The 19,763-nt window shown below is 44.2% G+C and overlaps 1 protein-coding gene across 4 annotated transcripts in view; it reads left to right on the top strand.

Annotated features, from left to right (window-relative positions):
• ATS1 (phospholipid/glycerol acyltransferase family protein) overlaps nt 1-18,678 on the top strand; it is a 29,797-nt gene extending 11,119 nt beyond the window's left edge. For 2 of the 4 annotated variants that reach the window (XM_086806395.1, XM_086806416.1), the window contains exons 9-12: nt 15,749-15,827; nt 16,787-16,906; nt 17,001-17,114; nt 17,664-18,678. In XM_086806395.1, coding sequence (XP_086662521.1) covers nt 15,749-15,827; nt 16,787-16,906; nt 17,001-17,114; nt 17,664-17,849 — 499 coding nt within the window. In that variant the 3' untranslated portion in view covers nt 17,850-18,678. Of the gene's footprint in view, nt 1-15,748; nt 15,828-16,505; nt 16,907-17,000; nt 17,115-17,663 lie in introns of all 4 variants that reach the window. The other 2 variants (XM_086806404.1, XR_015267098.1) reach the window with 2 other exon arrangements.
• The last annotated feature ends 1,085 nt before the right edge of the window (nt 18,679-19,763 follow it).

Genomic DNA, 19,763 nt, shown 5'->3' with positions numbered 1-19,763 from the left:
TAAAGCTCCTTCTCAAGGTTGGCCAACGAGATTGAGTGTCGTCTAGCTTTTTACTTTCAAAAGTCTGAAGGCCATATCCAAATCGTTCTTCCAAGTGATAGGTTGATTTGACTTACGTCCACGACCTTTCAATAAGTCAGTCATCGGTAGTGTGAGCTGAGAGTACTACCGCACAGATTTCCGAAGAAAAACATCAAAACCGAGAAAAGAACGAAGTTGTTTCACGGTTCGCGGTATAGGTCAGTCCAGAACCTTCTGAACTCGGTTATAGTCAATGCTCAATCCATCTCTAGTGATCTTATGTCCCAAGTAAATGATGTCTGTCATAAAAAACTCACATTTACTTAACTTAGCATATAGTCGATTCTGTCTTAAAATAGATAAGACAATCGTGAGGTGTCTAACATGATCCTCAAGAGTACGACTATATATCAAAATATCATCCAGGAACACCACCACAAATTTTCCCAAATGTTCACGAAAAAGATCGTTCATCATGTGCTGGAAAGTGGCTGGAGCATTGGTTAACCCAAAAGGTAATACGAGAAACTCGTAATGGCCATACCTAGTCCGAAAGGCAGTTCTTTCGACATGCCTTTCATGAATACGTATCTGGTGATAGCCAGTACGTAAATCGATCTTCTTGAAGTATTTCGCTCCTGCTTCCGGTCAATCAGGTTATCTGATCTAGGGAGAGGATAACGGTTCTTAATTGTCAACTTGTTCAATCTCTTGTAATCTATATACATTCTCTAGGTGTTGTCCTTCTTTCTCCGAAGCAACACAGGTGCACCCCAAGGTGATTTACTTGGACGGATCTGACCCATCCGCAAATAATCTTCGAGTTGTTTAGCCAACTCATCTTCGTCAGCTTGGCTCATCATGTAAGGTGGAATACTGACAGGATGAGCACCAGGGATTAAGTCAATACGATGATCTACGGCCCGTTCCGGTGGTAAACCTGATGGCAGTTCCTTAGGAGATACATCTTGAAACGAATCAAGTATCTTGAAACGAATCAAGTATCTTGAAACGAATCAAGTATCTTCTGTAATTCTTTGCTTTCAAACACACTTAATTCATTTACATCCATGGAAGGGATGAGAAAGGAAGAAAGTGGAGAAGTCGTCCCTGAGAGGGATAAATACAATCACCTAAAATACTATATTGAGTGTCATGCTGAAAAGAAAAAATATGACTAGACCAATCTATCTGGACTTGAAGAGTCTTAAACCACTCAATCCCTAATAACAAGTCTACATTTTCTAGGTGCATAACATAGCATTCCAGAGTATCTTTGTAGTCCTGAATCTGGATTGGAAGTATCTCCACCTTTCGATCCCATACTTGCCTTCTCGCAGGTAGGCGTACCTCATAGGTATGATCGCTGGGTGTCGTATCAAGACTCAATTTCTGCACAAGTTTGTAGTTAACAAAGTTGTGTGAGCTGCCAGGGTCTAGAAGAATGTGAATTTTATGGCCATTCACTTCTCCATAAACTCGGAGAAGATCATGCAAGCCAAATACTTTAGAGTTGAACAGACAATCAGAACATGCACTAGGGCGAGAAAGTACTGTAACTGACGTACCTGTCAAAGACAACTGATTAGCTGCCTATGGCTTGGGTCCTGCGTTGGCCTTTGCACCCTTTTGCTTCGGGCACTCATTACGCATGTGTCCTTTTTCTTCGCAGATAAAACGTCCTTCCTTCTTGAGCTTTAAAGCCCTAAGGGGTCGTTTCTTCTTCGTTGGTGTCGAAGTTGAATTCTTCGAAGGTTGGTCCGAAGACTTTTCTTCAGTCGTGTTAGCCATAGGTGCAGAGAACTTTCGTTTATGCTTGTTCCCCTGCTCGGTAATGGGTTTCGACTTGGAAGAGACCATTGTATCATCATAGATACGAGCTGAATGAATGGCCTCGTCCAATGTTTTGCATTTGCTATTTTTAACTTGTAAACGATATGAGTTTGGTAAACCAGCTACGAAGAACCCCAAATGAGTAGTGGGATCCATCTTTGTAGCTTTCATCTGCAAGTCCCTAAACTTCTGGAGGTAGACCTCATAAGTGAGGTGCTGCGAGGTCATGGTCAAAGCTGTAAACTGGGCAACAACATCATAATCATCCTGTTTCTTGAGGAATTCCTACGTCTTCGAATTGTGTCCAAGTTGTTGGCTTAGGGTTGAGTTCCTTCCACCAAAGCAAAGCTTTGCCTGAGAGGAAACCTGTTGCTAACTGGATCTTTTTTCCATCATCATATGGATGAAACTGAAAATGGACGTGTCACTTATGTAGCCAAGTGTCCACGATCTCCTTGGTACGCTGCTTTTGCTCGCCCCCGAACGGTTCCGGAGTAATGTTGGGGCCTAAAGCAGAGGCCAAGGTATCCATACCTCAAAGAGTAGAGAGGGTAGTGGTCAAGAGAGAGAGAGAGAGTTCTGCAAGGCTTGCATTTGAGCGGCAATTTGTGCCTGACGTTCCGAAGAAGAATCTTCGAGAGCAACTTTGAACTCTTGGAAATCCGTTTTTGACACACAAACGTTGCCTGCGTTGCTGACGTCATCTATCGGGCTGCCTTCGCCAGCCTTCCTGCCGGCGCCACCTATGCTCAAGTGTCCAGGGCGGCCTGCGCCGGCCTACGCCTAGGCTTGGCCGCCTGCACAGGCCTGGCCGCCTGGCTGTATAGGCCCAGGCGCCCGCCAGTCTGGTCGCCTGGCTGCGTAGGCCAAGGCGCCTGCCGCCTGGCTACGTAGGCCTAGGCGCCTGCCTACATAGGCCTAGGCGCCCGCTAGCAAGGCCACCTACGTAGGCCTGGCCGCCTGCATAGGCACAACTGCTTAAACGCCTGCCCACCTGCAACGCCCAGTACGACCAGATGCCACGATCGCCTCTCGCGCTTTCTCTCTCTCTTGTTCAACCAAAACAAACGAACATGCTTTTTTTTTGTTTTCTCTCACTTGAAACTGTTTATACAGTTCAAAACATCTTTCCTCTTCTTTGCAAAGCAAACAACCCTTTCTAGACCACAATCGCTATCATCATGGGTTCCTATGATAAAAAAACAACATACTAAATCTGAAAAACAGCAGTATGCACAGAAAAACAGCAAGCTTTTTGAACACATACCTTTCTTCGACGTCATCTTCTCTACCTACCGACTTGCTTGTTCACGAGGCATGCTCTGATACCACTGTCAAATCCCCACCGGATCTCCTCGTGGAACGCTCCTGGTACGAGACTCCAAACCTGCAAACAAACAAACAACATGGGGGTGCAGGCTTGACTCACCTCCCAACCATGACAGCCGTGGGCAAGCCCACAGTCTTGGCTGTCCCTAGCGAGCCACGAGCTGAGCTAACTAGGTTGACGTACCGACCAATCTCCTCCTCGCGACGTCCCATACCGCCACGAAGCTACCCTCGCGGGCCTGGAGATTGTTGCCGGCCTCGGTTGCGTAAAGCAGGTGCATGTCTGCACTAGATCCAAGCTCCAGACCATAGAGCTTTCACAAATCACGCGAGACTCTGTATGACTAATGACTAACCTTGGCCACCCTTTTATAGGCTCTTGGCCGGTCTTTGGGCGTTCACACTTGGGCGCCCACCCGTCCATACTTGGGTGCTCGCCGGTTAGTCTATCCCTAACTCAGCTCGCCAATCAGCCTGCCTAACTCCAAGCTTCCCCAAACCTCGAAGCTAGTCTTGTGTGCGTGTAGCACACGGTAGATACACACTGTGCACATGACAGCTAACTAGGTTGACGTACTGACCAATCTCCTCCTCGCGATGTCCCATACCGCCACGAAGCTACCCTCGCGGGCCTCGAGATTGCTGCCGGCCTCGGCTGCGTAAAGCAGGTGCACGTCTGCACTAGATCCAGGCTCCAGACCATAGAGCTCTCACAAATCTCGCGAGACTCTATATGACTAATGACTAACCTTGGCCACCCTTTTATAGACTCTTGGCCGGTCATCGAGCGTCCACACTTGGACGCCCGCCCGTTAGTATATCCCTAACTGAGCTCGTTAATCAGCCTGTCTAGCTCCAAGCTTCCCCAAACCTTGACGCTAGTCTTGCGTGCGTGTAGCACACGGTAGATGCACATTGTGCACATGACATACTCCCCTTCCTCTAAGAGCTCACTAAAAAGCCAGGGTAATCTCTCTGAAGAGTAGGCAATGTCTCCCATGTAGCGTCCTCCTCAACACGATCCTTCCATTTGATCTTGTATTCCGTGATTGATAAGCGTATTATGCAATCTTCTTTCACGAAATTCAAGAATCTTTTCAGGTTCGTGCGGAACAAATGTCATGTCCTCGACATCTATGATTTCTTGAGGAGTAACTAACTGGTCAGTTCCACCCAGTACTTCCTTAAGTCTACTAACATGAAATACTGGATGAACTTTCACATGAGAAGGCAAATCTAATTCATATGCAACTGAACCAATCCTTCGTGTAATACGAAATGGTCCACAGTATCTAGGGGATAATTTCGGAGATCGACTTGTCCGTAAAGTCTCGGAATCTTTCGGAACTTGCAAATACACCATTGTTCCTTCAGAGCAACTCTCTGGGTGAACGATGTCTATTAAAATAAAATCTGTCCCGGTCTTAAGCACTTCTAATAGATTCCTTCGCAACTTGTAACATTTCTTGCATATCGTGCAAAAAAATTACGTGCTGCATCATGCTGAAGTCCTGATAATCCTACTGTAACAGGTGATCTAGGTTGAAAACCATACATAAGCATGAAAGGACTAAAACCTGTACTCGTATGCTTAGTACTTGTATATGCAAATTCTAACATAGGAAGATAATCCTCCCATGAACTCTGTCTTTTGGATACATATGCTCGAAGCATATCCTCCAAAATCTGATTCACTCTTTCAGTCTGGCCCTCAGATTGAGGATGATATGAGGAACTCAAATTCAAAGTTTTTTCCAACTTCTCAAAAACAAGTTTCCAAAAATCACTCGTAAACTTAGAGTCCCTATCACTGACTATGTCCTGCGGTAACCCGTACAGTCTAAGCTGTAATAGTTTTCCGGGTTGGTAAAAATCTAGCCATTTTTGTCAAGCGATCTACCACAACCCAAATAGAATCGTGGTCTTGATGTGTTCTTGGTAATCCGGTAATAAAATCCATGGAAATACTTTCCCATTTATTACCTGGGATTTGCAAAGGATGCAACAACCCAGCCTATCTAAAGCGTTCAGCTTTATTTGCCTGACAAATTTGACACTTGAGAACATAATCTTCTACATACCCTTTCATCTTTGGCCAATAAAAAGTGTGTTTTACTAACAATAGCGTCCTATGTACCCGAGGGTGTCCAGCAGAAGGGCGTCGTGACACTCCTTAAGAATCTTAGAGCTAATATCTGGGATCTGTGATACACAAATTTTGTCATTACGGAATAGTAAACCATTCCGAATCATCCACTGGCCACCGGCAGCCTGAATGGTAGATTGCTCAGACATTGAGTCTTGGTCAATCAGTGAGCTCCCCTCCTGGATCTTTTGTCAAAATAGACCAAAATAACTATCAGTCCTGCAAAGCCCCCTCAATGACTGAAATAAGTGAGTAGAAATCTCGGTGAACGACAAAGTATTCACCTCTCAAATTCGACTAAGCGCATCTGCAACACTATTCGTGGACCCTTTCCGATAATGGATCTCAAAATTAAAATCTTGCATTAACTCAACCCAACGAGCTTTCTTTTCTCTCAAATCATCCGCATCACACACATACTTGATTGACTGATGATCAGTCAATACCACAAACTTGGAGCCATATAAATAATGTCTCCAAACCTTGAGGGCATGAATCACAGCATAAAGCTCCTTCTCAAGGGTTGGCCAACGAGATTGAGTGTCGTCCTTCTTTTTACTTTCAAAAGCAACCGGTCTACTATCTTGAAATAGAGCAGCCCCGATGGCATAGTCACTGGCATCAGTTTCAAGAACATAAGGCCTACTAGGATCGGGTAATTTATCTTTCAAAAGTCTGAAGTCCATATCCAAATCGTTATTCCAAGTGATAGGCTGATTTGACTTACGTCCACGACCTTTCAATAAGTCGATCATCGGTAGTGTGAGCTGAGAGTCCTTCCGCATAGATTTCCGAAGAAAAACAACAAAATCGAGAAAAGAACGAAGTTGTTTCACGGTTTGCGGTATAGGCCAGTCCAGCACCTTCTGTACTCGGTCATAGTCAATGCTCAATCCATCTCTAGTGATCTTGTGTCCCAAGTACCTGATGTCTGTCATAAAAACCTCACATTTACTTAACTTAGCATATAGTCGATTCTGTCTTAAAATAGATAAGACAATCGTGAGGTGTCTAACATGATCCTCAAGAGTACGACTATATATCAAAATATCATCCAGGAACACCACCACAAATTTCCCCAAATGTTCACGAAAAAGATCGTTCATCATTTGCTGGAAAGTGGCTGGAGCATTGGTTAACCCAAAAGGTAATACGAGAAACTCGTAATGGCCATACCTAGTCCGAAAGGCAGTTCTTTCGACATGCCTTTCACGAATACGTATCTGGTGATAGCCAGTACACAAATCGATCTTCCTGAAATATTTCGCTCCTGCTAACCGGTCAATCAGGTCATCTGATCTAGGGAGAGGATAACGGTTCTTAATTGTCAGCTTTTTCAATGTCTTGTAATCTATACACATTCTCCAGGTGTTTTCTTTCTTTCTCCTAAGCAACACAGGTGCACCCCGAGGTGATTTACTTGGACGGATCTGGCCCATCCTCAAATAATCTTTGAGTTGTTTAGCCAACTGATCTTTCTCAGCTTGGCTCATCTTGTAAGGTGGAATACTGACAAGATGGGAACCAGGGATCAAATCAATACGATGATCTACTGCCCTTTCAGGTGGTAAACGCGATGGCAGTTCCTTAGGAAATACATCTTGAAACGAATCAAGTATCTTCTGTAATTCTTTGCTTTTAAATACACTTAATTCATTGACATCCATAGAAGGTATGAGAAATGAAGAAAGTGGAATCAATACACAATGGAAAGCGGTATACAAAGAAGAATCCATTATATTTCCAAAATCAACTGTATTTACAAGAGGTCCCTGAGAGGGATGTATACAATCACCTAAAATACCATACTGGGTGTCCTTATGCTGAAAAGAAAAAATATGACTAGACCAATCCATTTGGACTTGAAGAGTCTTAAACCACTCAATCCCTAATAACAAGTCTACATTTTCTAGGTGCATAACATAGCATTCCAGAGTATCTTTGTAGTCCTGAATCGAGATTGGTAGCATCTCCACCTTTCGATCCCATACTTGCCTTCCCGCAGGTAAGCGTACCTCATAGGTATGATCGCTCAGTGTCGTATCAAGACTCAATTTTTGCACAAGTTTGTAGTTAAGAAAATTGTGTGCGCTGCCAGGGTGTAGAAGAATGTGAATTCTATGGCCATTCACTTCTCCATAAACTCGGAGAAGATCATGCAAGCTAAATACTTTAGAGTTGAACAGACAATCAGAACATGTACTAGGGCGAGAAAGTACAGTAACTGACGTACCTGTCAAAGACAACTGATTAGTTGCCTTTGGCTTGGGTCCTGCGTTGGTCTTTGCACCGTATTGCTTTGGGCACTCGTTACGCATGTGTCGTTTCTTCTTCGCTGGTGTCGAACTTTGATTCTTCGAAGGTTGGAAGAATTTCCTTCAGTTGTGTTAACCATAGGTGCGGAGAACTTTCTTTTATGCTTGTTCTCCTGCACGGTAACGGCTTTTAACCTTTTGAAGAAACCATTGTATCATCATAGATACGAGCTTTGTAGCTTTCATTTGCAAGTCCCTAAACTTCTGGAGGTAGACCTCATAAGTGAGGTGCTGCGAGGTCATGGTCAAAGCAGTAAACCGGGTAACAACATCATAATCATCCTCTTTCTTGAGGAATTCCTTCTTGAAGACGTCTTCAAATTGTGCCCAAGTTGTTGGCTTAGGATTGAGTTCCTTCCACCAAAGCAAAGCTTTGCCTGAGAGGAAACCTGCTGCTAACTGGATCTTTTTTCTATCATCATATGGGTGAAACTGAAAATGGACCTGCCACTTATGTAGCCATGTGTCCACGATCCCCTTGGTACGCTGCTTTTGCTCGCCTCCGAACGGTTCGGGAGTAATGTTGGGGCCTAAAGCAGAGGCCAAGGTATCCATATGCGAAAGAGTGGAGAGGGTAGTCGTCAAGAGAGAGATGGAGTTTTGCAAGGCTTGCATCTGGGCGGCAATTTATGCCTGACGTCCCGAAGAAGAAGCTTTTAGAGCAACTTTGAACTTTTGGAAATCTGATTTTGACACATAATCGTCAAAAAGATTGGCATCGGTATCTTCCGTAGCCGGCAAGCCTTCACGTTCGACAAGGGGCTCCAACTCCGATTCTTGGGTCGACATCACGAAGAGGGCAAGTGGAGAGAAAATTCGATATTTGCACAATAAAAGTGCGAGGGAACTTGAGAGCTTGAGAGCTTGAGAACTTGAGAGATGTGTGGCAAGAAGCCCACTTAAGAGGTTTATATAACCTTCCCCAAAAGCAACTTGAGCTTTTGCTTTTGTGTGTTAAAAAAAAAATAAAAATAAAATAATATATATATATATATATAAATATGTATATATATATATATGGATAGAGATATATTCTGGTTTCTAAAAAAAAAAAAACACATCTTTAAACCTTAGGTGGGTCTTTAAACCCTTTAATAAGGTTTAACCCAAAAAAAACGAAAGCACAGCGTATGTTTGTTTTTTTTTCAAAAGAAAACAAAAGCTAAAATCGACGCTGGTATGCTTTTGTGTTTTTGCTGCCGCTTGTGCACGTGCCTTGCTCCAGCGCATAGGTGTGGCCGCCTGCGCATAGCTGTCTGTCCACGCTGCAGGCTGCGCACATGCTTTGCTGAGTGCGCATAGGTGTGGCTGCGTGCCTGCCTGCGCTGCCACATCGACAGCACACGTGCGCTCTCATCTGCCTGGCTGGTGCTGTTGACTGCGCACTGGTGATGCCCGCCTATACGCCTATGCCCATTGCCCGTGTGCAAGACCCGGCCAGCAGCACCCGACCCTGCGCATACAACAGTCGGTGTCCTTCTCTCTCTCTCTCTCTCTCTCTCTCACGTGCAACCAAAAGCAAACGTGTTTTTTTTTTCTGTTTTCTCTCAACAGTTCATGCGAGTGCACAAACACCTTCAGCCTTCTTCTTGCAAAGCAAAACAACCCTACCATCTACCTACACCCTCATCACGGGTTTCTTTGATGAAAAAGCACATACTAACTGAAAAAACAGCAGCATACATAGAAAAAACAGCAAGCTTCTTGAACTCATACCTTTTCTTCGACCTCATCTTCTCTACCTACTGACTTGCTCGTTCACGAGGCATGCTCTGATACCACTGTCAAAACCCCACCGGATCTCCTCGTGGAACACTCCTGGTACGAGACTCGAAACCTGCAAACAAACAAACAACAAGAAGGGGGTGCAGAACTGACTCACCTCCCAACCATGACAGCCGTGGGCAAGCCCACGGTCTTGGCTGTCCCCACCGAGCCACGAGCTGAGCTAACTAGGTTGATGTACCGACCACTCTTCTCCTCGCGACGTCCCATACCGCCACGAAGCTACCCTCGTAGGCCTCGAGATTGCTGCCGGCCTCGGCTGCGTAAAGCAGGTGCATGTCTGCACTAGAACCAGGCTCCAGACCATAGAGCTCTCACAAATCTCGCGAGACTCTATATGACTAATGACTAACCTTGGCCACCCTTTTATAGGCTCTTGGCCGATCATCGGGCGTCCACACTTGGGCGCCCGTTCGTTAGTCTATCCCTAACTCAGCTCGTCAATCAGCCTGCCTAGCTCCAAGCTTCCTCAAACCTCGAAGCTAGTCTTGCGTGTGTGTAGCACACGGTAGATACACACTGTGCACATGACATAAACGTTGATGTTAACCTTGATGTAGGTGGCCTGTACCAGCAGATGTAAACGCTGATGATAGTAGAGAGGGCTGCTGTCTCGTGTAGTGGCCATATGGTACCGGAAATGACAATGAAGTGGTATGCCAATGATGAATGATAGGCAAGGCTTTATATATTGAGGGGGGGGGGTGCTGGTTGGTCAGCCTAAAAGGTGTAGGCCAATAGCCCAAAAAAAACCCCCCCTAATAAAACATAAAAATACCCAGAAAAATCCCCCTTTTAGGCCCTTTTAGGGCTTCACTGTTTTAACACCCCCCCTCGCAGTCCAAAAAGGGGACCGTGATGCTCCTCATGATGATCCATGTGAAGAAACAACACTATTTCCGGCCCTAAAAAGGGACTTTCTGGATATTTTATGTCACATGCACTGTGCACTGTAGTGCATGGTGACAAGATGGCTCATCATCATCAGTGCAACATTGTACATTATTAGTACCTTTTTAGGATGATAATTGTCGTATGCCGTGACCCCATTGTAATCCTTAGTCCAGGATAAGTCAGGCACGAGCTACGTAGGTCATTCTCAGCCTTAGACAGACAGTCAGTTAGTCAGTCCAAGTCCCTTAACCCACTTGAAGAGATGCATTCATGCATGTAGAGTCAGTAGAAGCCTTAGAGTTTGCATCAGGACATGTGTGCATTTATGCATAGCATTCATTCCATATGCATATAGGCCATCTAGACCATTGCAGAAACCTTCATATATCATCTAGTAGTCATCAGTATTTATCCAGAATTATTCCCATATTTTTCAGCATTTTTTGGGCGTTTTTACATCATTTATGTATTTTATCCAAGACAGAGGCACATTCAGCCTACAGATCCTCTTGCGTTTTCAGCATTCATCCAGCTTTCAGCACCCTCATATGCATCGTTTTGCTACAGCCACTTGGTGAAGGTAAAACTCAGCATTCATAATCATTTTCAGCATTCATACATAGTCTAGAACAGTCCCAATCACCGTACCCTTATTGTCAGTCCACCGTCAGTCTCTTGCGTTTGGCTTATTGTCAGTCCACCGTCAGTCTCTTCAAAGTAATAAAGCAAATACTATTACGGTAACGGGATAGGGGGCCCTTCAGTGGGTAGTTCGGGACCCCATAAGGTGTACAGTTTCCATCTCTCTCTCTCTCTCTCTCTCTCTCTCAAAATCTCTTAAAGTTTGAAGTCTTAAAGTGGATTGCTAAACCCGGGAAACTCAGGATTTAGAAGACGGTGTGAGCATTTGTGTGATAGGATCCTCAAATTACGAATTCTTTCGCTGCATGTTACACTGGTATCAAATTCAGCTTGTCCACACACACCGTATCCTAGCGTGAGGGCATCCTTGGATGGTCAAATTGCGTTCCGGCACGACCACCGACTTCAGTGTCATGTCTACAGAGGAGAGTACCCATTAGCCAGAAGACGTCTCCCTCGAAGGAGACCTTACTCTTCCGACTACAGCAGACACCATAGTTGTACTCAGAGCTCAGAACCAGCTTCTCATGGAGCATCTCCAACTCTTGGAGCCAACAGCAGCACGTCCTCCTTCGCCTCCAGCAACCCCTGACTACATCTTCCTCTTCTTTCAGATGGAACAACAAAGAAGAGAAGACGAGGCTAGACGGAGAGAAGAAAAAGCAGAAGCTGAAGCAAGAAAGCAGCAAGAAAAATCAGAAGCTGAAGCAAGAAGGCAGCAAGAAAAAGGAGAGAGACGAGACTATGAGAAAGCCCAAAGCAAGATCGAAGAAGACCAACATCAGGCTGAACTCGTCGCTCGGGAGCACCCACGAGAGCTCGATCGAGAACGTATGTTACTCGAGCACCAAAGGGAAAAGGAGGCCATGCATCTTAGATACCAGCACCTCTCTTCAGCTTCCCTAGCCTTGGTGCCACTAGCTAGTAGTCTGCGACATCGACTACATCGAATTTTAGTAAGTATGATGGTAAGTGTGATCATTTAGCAGTTGATTAGTCCTTGGTGGCAGCATTGGTCTCTAGTCTTCATACAGACTAGACCACAGGTGTCACAGCTTTTAGCTGGGATACGTTTGTTCATGACCTAAAGACTAGATTTCTCCCGCCCCAGTTTATGACTGGTCTGGCAGATGAGTTCTATGGACTCAAGACAGAATGGATCTCCAGTGCTTAAGTTTTCCGGAAAGGTTATCACTTTAGCATAACAGTTAGGGCTATTTGCGCAAGTCAAGATGGATCAATTCATTCGTGGATTAGATCCCAACATTCGGTTCACAGTTCACAACTTTGAACCCAGTACATATGACCAAGCTTTGACTCTCGCTCAAAACGAAGAAATGAAGATGAACGGAGGCAAGCCCAAGCAGTCATCACAGTCCAGTACCAAACCCCCGCAGCAGCAATCTGCTGCGCAGTTAGGGAAAGGTAATGCATCTTCTAAAGATGCTAAGAAGGATGGCAGTAATAGCTCCAGTTCAGGGGTAAGAAGGATAAAGAATGTAAGCCTAAGAAAACCCTTGATAAAAAGGCTAAAGCAAGCATCACTGGAGGTTATCTTGCTCCAAAGGAGCAAAAGAAATACCAGTCAGAAAACAGATGTTTTTTCTGTTTTATCATAGGGCATGGTAAGAAGGATTACCACAAATGGCAAGTGGAGCAAGCCTCCAAAGCACCTTCTGCCACAGTTGCCACAGCATCTCCAGCTCCTCTAGCCCCGCCTACTACCACCAATGCGGTTTATCTTTTACCTTCTATGCATCCTATGCCATCCGTGGTATTTGATGCTAAGTAGGAGGGTGAGAGCGATGCTGTGCAGAAAAGCCTCATCCGAGCTTATGGCTTTGCCAAGGGCTGGCAATTTGTAGTCCTGTTTGACATGGGCAGTTCTGAGGACGCCATCTCTCCCCAGTTGGCTAACAAGATGAGCTGCACATTAGTGTCATATCATCTAGATGTGGACGGGTTCACACCTGGTCTCCGCACCCATATATCTCAGAAGGCACATTAGTTTGCCTTTGAAGTTCAGAAGGCCTCATTCCAACGAGATTTCATTGTCTCGCCTCTTTTGGGGTGTGACATGATCTTAGGAATCTAGTGGTTTCATCAATATGAGCCTATTCCGGGTTAGGGGCAGGACACTTTTACTATCTGTAAAGGTTTTCGTGAGGCCATCATGATTCATGGGGATAGAAGCATTCTTGGTATCCCATTGATTTCACACCTCCAGGCCCGACGAGCTATCCGCAAGGGAGCGAAAGGAGCACTACTTTATGTCCGTGCTCAGACCATAGTAGCAATAGAACGGGAACGAGAACGAGAATGGGAACGAAAGCCCTATCAGGGGAACGAGAACGGGCCACAAGGGGAACGAGAACGAGGGGGAACGGTAAGGGGGAAACGAGAGAGAAAGAGAGAGGGAAAAGTAAGTAGCCTTGCTGCCTTGCCTTGGAAAGTAGGAGTCGAAGTCTAAAGAGACTCGAGAGAGGATCTCACTCGTGACTCAGAGCTCTCAAGTACGCACGTCGCACGGACCTAGGAAGTATGCGGATAGGCGACACAATAGGGTACATCTTTCAAGAATATCCACAAGTGGATCGCAACAACAGATACACTTTTTCTCTTTTTTTTTTTCTTGGCCAAACATAAAAAACGTTTCCCAAAGGGGGAACGGCAGCCAAACATTCCATGTAACCGTTCCCCCACGTTCCCCTGGCCGTTCCCATGCCAAATCGTTCCCCCATGCACGTTCCACCCGGTTTAGGCATCTCAGCCTTGGGGGAATGCGTTCCACCGTTCCCAAGGGGTGGAAACGGCGTTCCCTTGCTACTATGGCTCAGACAGTCTCTACCTTATCGGTAGCACCTATCTCATCCTCAACCCCACAGTTAGCAGACCTCCTGTCCAGACATCGGGACATTATGCTTAGGGACGATCTTCCGCCTAATCTCCCTCCATCACGTCTTGAGGACCATCATATCGATTTGGTCCTGGATCAGAACCTCCTAGCAGGTTTCCCTATCGTCTTTCTAAGACTTTAGAGGGCAAGCTAGAAAGACAGTTATCTGAGCTCCTCTAAGCCGGATTCGTTCAGCCTTCTTCCTCACCATTTGCTCCACCCATCCTATTTGTCCAAAAGAAGGATAAGTTTGCACGCCTTTGTGTAGACTATAGGGCATTGAATAAACTCACCATTAAGAATAAGTTTCCTATGCCAAGGATTGAGTACATTTTGGAGCGTTTAGACGGTGCAAAATTTTTCACTAAGATCGACCTCAAGAGTGGTTACCATCAGGTCCGCAGAGCGTGGTCACTACGAGTTCGTAGTCGTACCTTTTGGGCTTACAAATGCACCCGCAACCTTCAATAAAATGATGTCCAGGATTTTCGCAGTCCTTATTGGTAAGTGTGTCTTCATCTTTCTTGATGACATACTCGGCCACTGCGGAGCAGCATGAGAAAGACGTGGAGAAAGTCTTGCAACTTTTGTGAGATAATGGGCTCTACATAAACGCCAAAAAGTCTATCTTCGGCGTTAAAGAGGTTCAATACTTGGGCTATATCATCAGTTTCGATGGGATTCGACTGGACCCCTCAAAGGTTTAGGAAATCTTAGATTGGGACATCCCTCGGACTGACTGCCCAAGAGATCCGTTCTTTCGTAGGTCTTTGTCAAGCCTATAGCACCCATGTTCACCAGTTTTCCAACCTTGCAGCACCTCTCACCGACTTGCTCAAGGGGGTCAAGACTCGTAAACAAAAAGTCTCAGTCCACAAGCAAGGCGCTTGATGCATTCCGTGCACTTTAGAAAGTTGGCTCAGAAGTACTTGTTTTGAAATTAGCATCTTGGGATGAATCTTTTGAGGTCATTATCGATGCAAGTAATGTTGCCATAGGTGCAGTTCTCCAGCAGGACAATAGACCTGTGGCCTGCTATAGTCGAAAGTTGGATGTCGCCGAAAAGGATTATTCGGTTTATGACAAAGAGCGTTTGGGTGTGATCACAATGCTGAAACATTGGAAGCCTTTTTCCTTTATGGACAAGTCTTCACAGTAAAAACATACCACCAAGCACTTAAGTGGCTTCAAACCATGCCAAGTGCCCAGTGGAGTGATCGGCAAGCTAGGTGGAGTCAACTCTTCTAATAGTTTGGAGGAATGATTGAGTATATCCCTGGTAAGCATAACCTGGATGCAGATGCTCTTAGTCGAAAGTCTAGCATCTAGGTAGTGCAGGAGTCTACCATTCTCGAAATCATGGAAAAGGACTTAGATAGCATGAAAGACCAGTATGTTGACTTCCCTGAGTTTGGTACTCAGTATAATTTGGTCCTCACTTTTAAGCCTGGCCATTGGTTGATTGTTCTTCAAGAACCGTCTCTATGTCATTCGAGAAAAGCGATGAGCGCTTCTCCATGATACCCATGACTCCTTAGTTGGAGGACATAGAGGTATCAACAACACCCTTGAGAAATTAGAACGGTCCTTTTATTGGCCAAAAATGAGGCGTGATATATATTGTGGTGCTTGTGAGTCTTCTGCTGTACCTCTCTCCTTGATTAGAATGTTCACAGTACTAGACGTCTGACCTGTAGTCTTGGTTTTCTTGCATTTATATGTTTTGTTTTGGTAGGTCTTAAAAAGTAGTATAGAAACATGTAAGACAACTACCTCAGATGTTTTTTGTTCTTTCCAGGTAGGCTGGTTTTGCTGGAAACTTTCCCACATGTTTGCATCAATTATACTTTCAAGGCTTCACACTAAGAAGGTTTGGTTGTCTTGTAGGAAGGGAGGCCAACTTATCTGGATGGCACCGAGTGGAGGTCGAGATCGGCCTGATCCAGCTACGTTCAAGTGGAAACCGGTAAGTGTCAGCTCCATGGATCATAATTGATATAAAACCTTTATCCAACAAAGTTTGCAATGACGATGATATTTTGTCAAGAACTTTCAAATGATGTAAAGAGGCTGCTTTCTGACCTGAAACATACTTACCTTTTAATCAAGGGGTGTGACATGTGCCTGCATGCAGAGTTTTTTGGGGGTTTTGTTGGGTTGGAGGGGGGGTGGGCTTTAGGTGGGTGCATGCGGTGTGGGGTTGTGTGATGCTGGATGCGCCTGATGCTTTCAGCAATCGGCTCTACCATAGGCCTATACGATACGACAAGTGTTTTCAAAGCCCAGTTTATGGAAGGGAGCTGATGGTTTCTTCTTGAAAGATGAGAGGTTGCAACATCCTAGGTTACATGTGGTACTGCGATAATTTATAGACTTTATGTGTGGCATCCTTTCAATTTAGGCAAGCTGTTTATCTAATGTTTGTTATTGGATTGCACAATGCAGCTACATGAGTGTTGTGGGAATAAACTGGTTAATTCGTGCTTTTCACATCATGTTTTAATGTTTAAACCTCACGATGGGTACCTCAGAATGCTTGCCACGGTAGGAAGTTATTGAGTATTTCAGAACCCAGCCTGTAACATTAGGCAGGATGGCTAGTTTTAGAGGCATGATGAGCAGATTTGGCTGTAAACTGTGGCAGGTATTGGCAATCAGAATTTTGTTGCATCCCTCCCTGGCAAGGAGGGGGTGGCCAGCCAGATTACCACCAGAAAAGATGGTGCCACGTTTCCTAAAAGAAACAGATGACTCATCCCATGGCACTATTCTTTTATTGCTTTTTAAGTCTCATTGCTGGGTGTTTTGATTTTTTTTAAAAATAAAAAAGAAGCAAGTTTGGTGGTATAAATGTTCCAGAACTGTTGCGATAACTAGGCGATTTGTACAGGCCACAAATGAGGCTTTTGGTTGTATGTCTGGCAGGCTTTGTTTGATGCTGGCTCTGTTGACAACTTGAGGAGACTCATTGAGCATTCAAAAGCTCCAGGGCATATGTACCCCTTGGCCCTTCTTTGTTATGATGTTATGCCTCCTCCGACCAAGGTTGGCTTGCATAACTACTCATTGATATTTCTTATTATTTTCTCGTAACTTTGATAAATTCTACTTCGTGTACATGGCGGTCTCTGTTATAAAGGTTGAAAAGGAGATCGGGGAGAAGAGGCGTCTTGGGTTTACAGGGGTTGGCATGTCTGTTGCTGCGGAACTTCTTTTCAAGGACGTAACAGTTGATTGCAAATCTCCTGACGAGGTACCAAAGTTGCATTTAAATTGAGTAGCCACCTCTCTCTCTCTCTCTCTCTCTCTCTCTGTGCTCACATGTGACCTGCATTGCACGTCAGATACCTAAGATCCGGTAGAGGGAGTTTCCCGGAGAGACTTGCTGTCAGATACATTGATCAGTCAGACATGTCCATGGGCACAGAGGACCCTGCTTGATTTCATTGGGTTTTTAAATGAGATAGTAAGACGTCTATGTAATCCCGTCAGTTTCTGATGGATGATACACTCTGTCTTATAGGGGATTCTAGGGTATTTCTTAATGTTTTCTAGTTGCATTTTCGAGATCTTTGATCACAGTTTTATCAGTCACCGTGTATTATTCTTGGTCTCATGATGCTTAGACTTTACCTTTCTTTCTGCCTCTCTCTCTCTCTCTGGCTTGGCTATGACATTAAAAGATCTCTCTCTCTCTCTCTCTCTCTCTCTCATGTGCCTGCATGTGCAGGTTTAGCTCTTACTTAATATCAAGAAAACTGGTACTGTTTTTCAGCAGCTGATTTTAGAGTTCACAATGCAGGCAGCTGAACGTTTCACTCAAGAAGCTTGGGAGAGAGTCAATGAACATTATGCTGTACTTAGTCATGCAGTGGAGGACAGAGAAGGCCTACTTGCCTCTACCAATTCAGTTACTCTCTCACAGCCTTGGACTGTAAGTTCACTTGTTTCAAAGGAGGAGTCGAGGATTCCATGCCATTCTTCCTAACTAGACTGTAAATTTTTGAGGGGTAGCCGAAATTTTCCTATATACAGGCCTCGTTGCAGAACCATAGGTCCATATATATATATAGGAGTAAATGGTCCTGCCCTTTTTTTTTTTGTAAGTTAACGTTTACCAGAGCTCAGGAATGTTGGTTGCATGCACTCGTAGGAGCATTAGTGGTGCAGGGACCCAGAAGATTAACCATTATTTTTCAAGAAAGCTTTTAAACATTTTTTGTATTATCATTTAGTTCATTTTTCCAGGCAAAGCAGGCACTTCTTTGACAAGTCCCATTGTGGTATGGCATAAGACAACTACTTTTTTCAAACTGGTTCTCCTTGTTTTTTCGAGTATGGTTCCCATGCAAGACTCTTTACACACATAACTGCAGTCGGGGGCTTCTTCTAAACTGTTTGTTGCACTTGGAGGGTTCCTCATCTCCAAGCCCCCACCCATTTGTAATTTTATGGCTGTTGTGTAAGCGGCCTTACAAATTACATTTGGGAACAACTGCAGTTACAAAATTTGCAAAGAGTACTTTCCCTGCCAATATTATTGTGCAGTTGAAGATTTCGTTTATGAATGAAGCGGGAACTCTGGAGCAAATGTAGAACAACAGTTCTGCATATCCAGACCTTGAAGTATGCAGAAATCTTGCAAGAATGGAGGGAAGAAAGGCATGGTTCAAACATCCACAAAATGACCTTGGGTTCTAAAGTTGTGCATTGGCACATGCAAAGAGCTATGCCTTGTACACATGAAAACACTTGATTTGTAAAGCTGCCTATTGGTTGTTGTCTATAGTTAACTAATAGAATTTGTCTTCATCTCATTTACTTTCCAACATAATACTGTTTTTAGCTGTATGAATTTCTTTAAAGTTAACTGAATTTATTGTGTTGCTGTTAAGTTTATTCGAGCTTGCTTTTGCAGTCACATGCTAACCTCCCCTCGGATGTTACTCTTGTTAAGATGAAATAGACCAACTGGCTGTGTGAAGTTGGATTATTGGATTACGGTGAAATGAATACAAACACTCAGCCCAAAAATGCTGGAAAGGTTGAAGAATAAATATACTCGTCAGAACTGATGACGTTAGTGGGGATGTTGTAGTATCTAGTCCATACTATGCATAATGGAGTTCATAGTTATATAGTCTTGTGGGTTGACTACCATGAGCATATAACATGCATGTTCCTAAAAGGTGAATTTGGGCATGTTCCTGGATTCATCTAGGTATATATACTTATCAGAACTGTCTAGATTTGTATGTCCTGACGTGGGTTCTATTCACTTATGCTAAAACACTGGGCATGCAAGATTCAAATCCATCTACGAATCCCCTACTTGGTTGGAGAAAGCAAAATAGTATTTTGTTTTCATTATGTCTGTCTCAGTAGGTATGCTGGTAGCCACCTATTTGCGAGCAACAGTTATTCCCTCTTGTGACGTGTTTTATAGCAAATTTTCCAATGGATTTGACTGATGGGCGTTTTGGAGTCTATTGGTTCATAGTCAACTGTATTGCTCAAGAATCTTAAATCTCTTATTGATCACAGTTCTTTCATTGGTTTTTAATAGCCTCAAGCTGTCATAGTGTATGTCCTTTTCCTTCTACAGAAGCAATCTTGTAATGACATTCAATTAGGTCAGTCTTTGAATGTGATGTTTGAATTTAAATAGGTATGACTCCGAAGGTTTGAGTCTCTTAGTGTCATTTTACACCATGTTCTACAAATCCATCAAATAGTTATGAAGGTGCTAGCTTGCGATGGTGCTTGATTAGATAGAGTGGCTAAAAATTGCCGCCTCACAAGGTTGGAGTGATTTATATGAATTCTTCCTTGCGTGGCCATCGTTTTCAAACATGCTTCGATTGGGACCAAACTTTGCAAGCATGTGTGAAGTCTCTTGGTG

The sequence above is a fragment of the Cibotium barometz genome, chromosome 1, assembly GCF_041138505.1.
Source record: "Cibotium barometz isolate CiBa-2024 chromosome 1, ASM4113850v1, whole genome shotgun sequence".
NCBI lineage: Eukaryota > Viridiplantae > Streptophyta > Polypodiopsida > Cyatheales > Cibotiaceae > Cibotium > Cibotium barometz.
The sequence above is the reverse complement of the archived record's forward strand: the minus strand, read 5'-3'. Positions and strand labels throughout refer to the sequence as shown.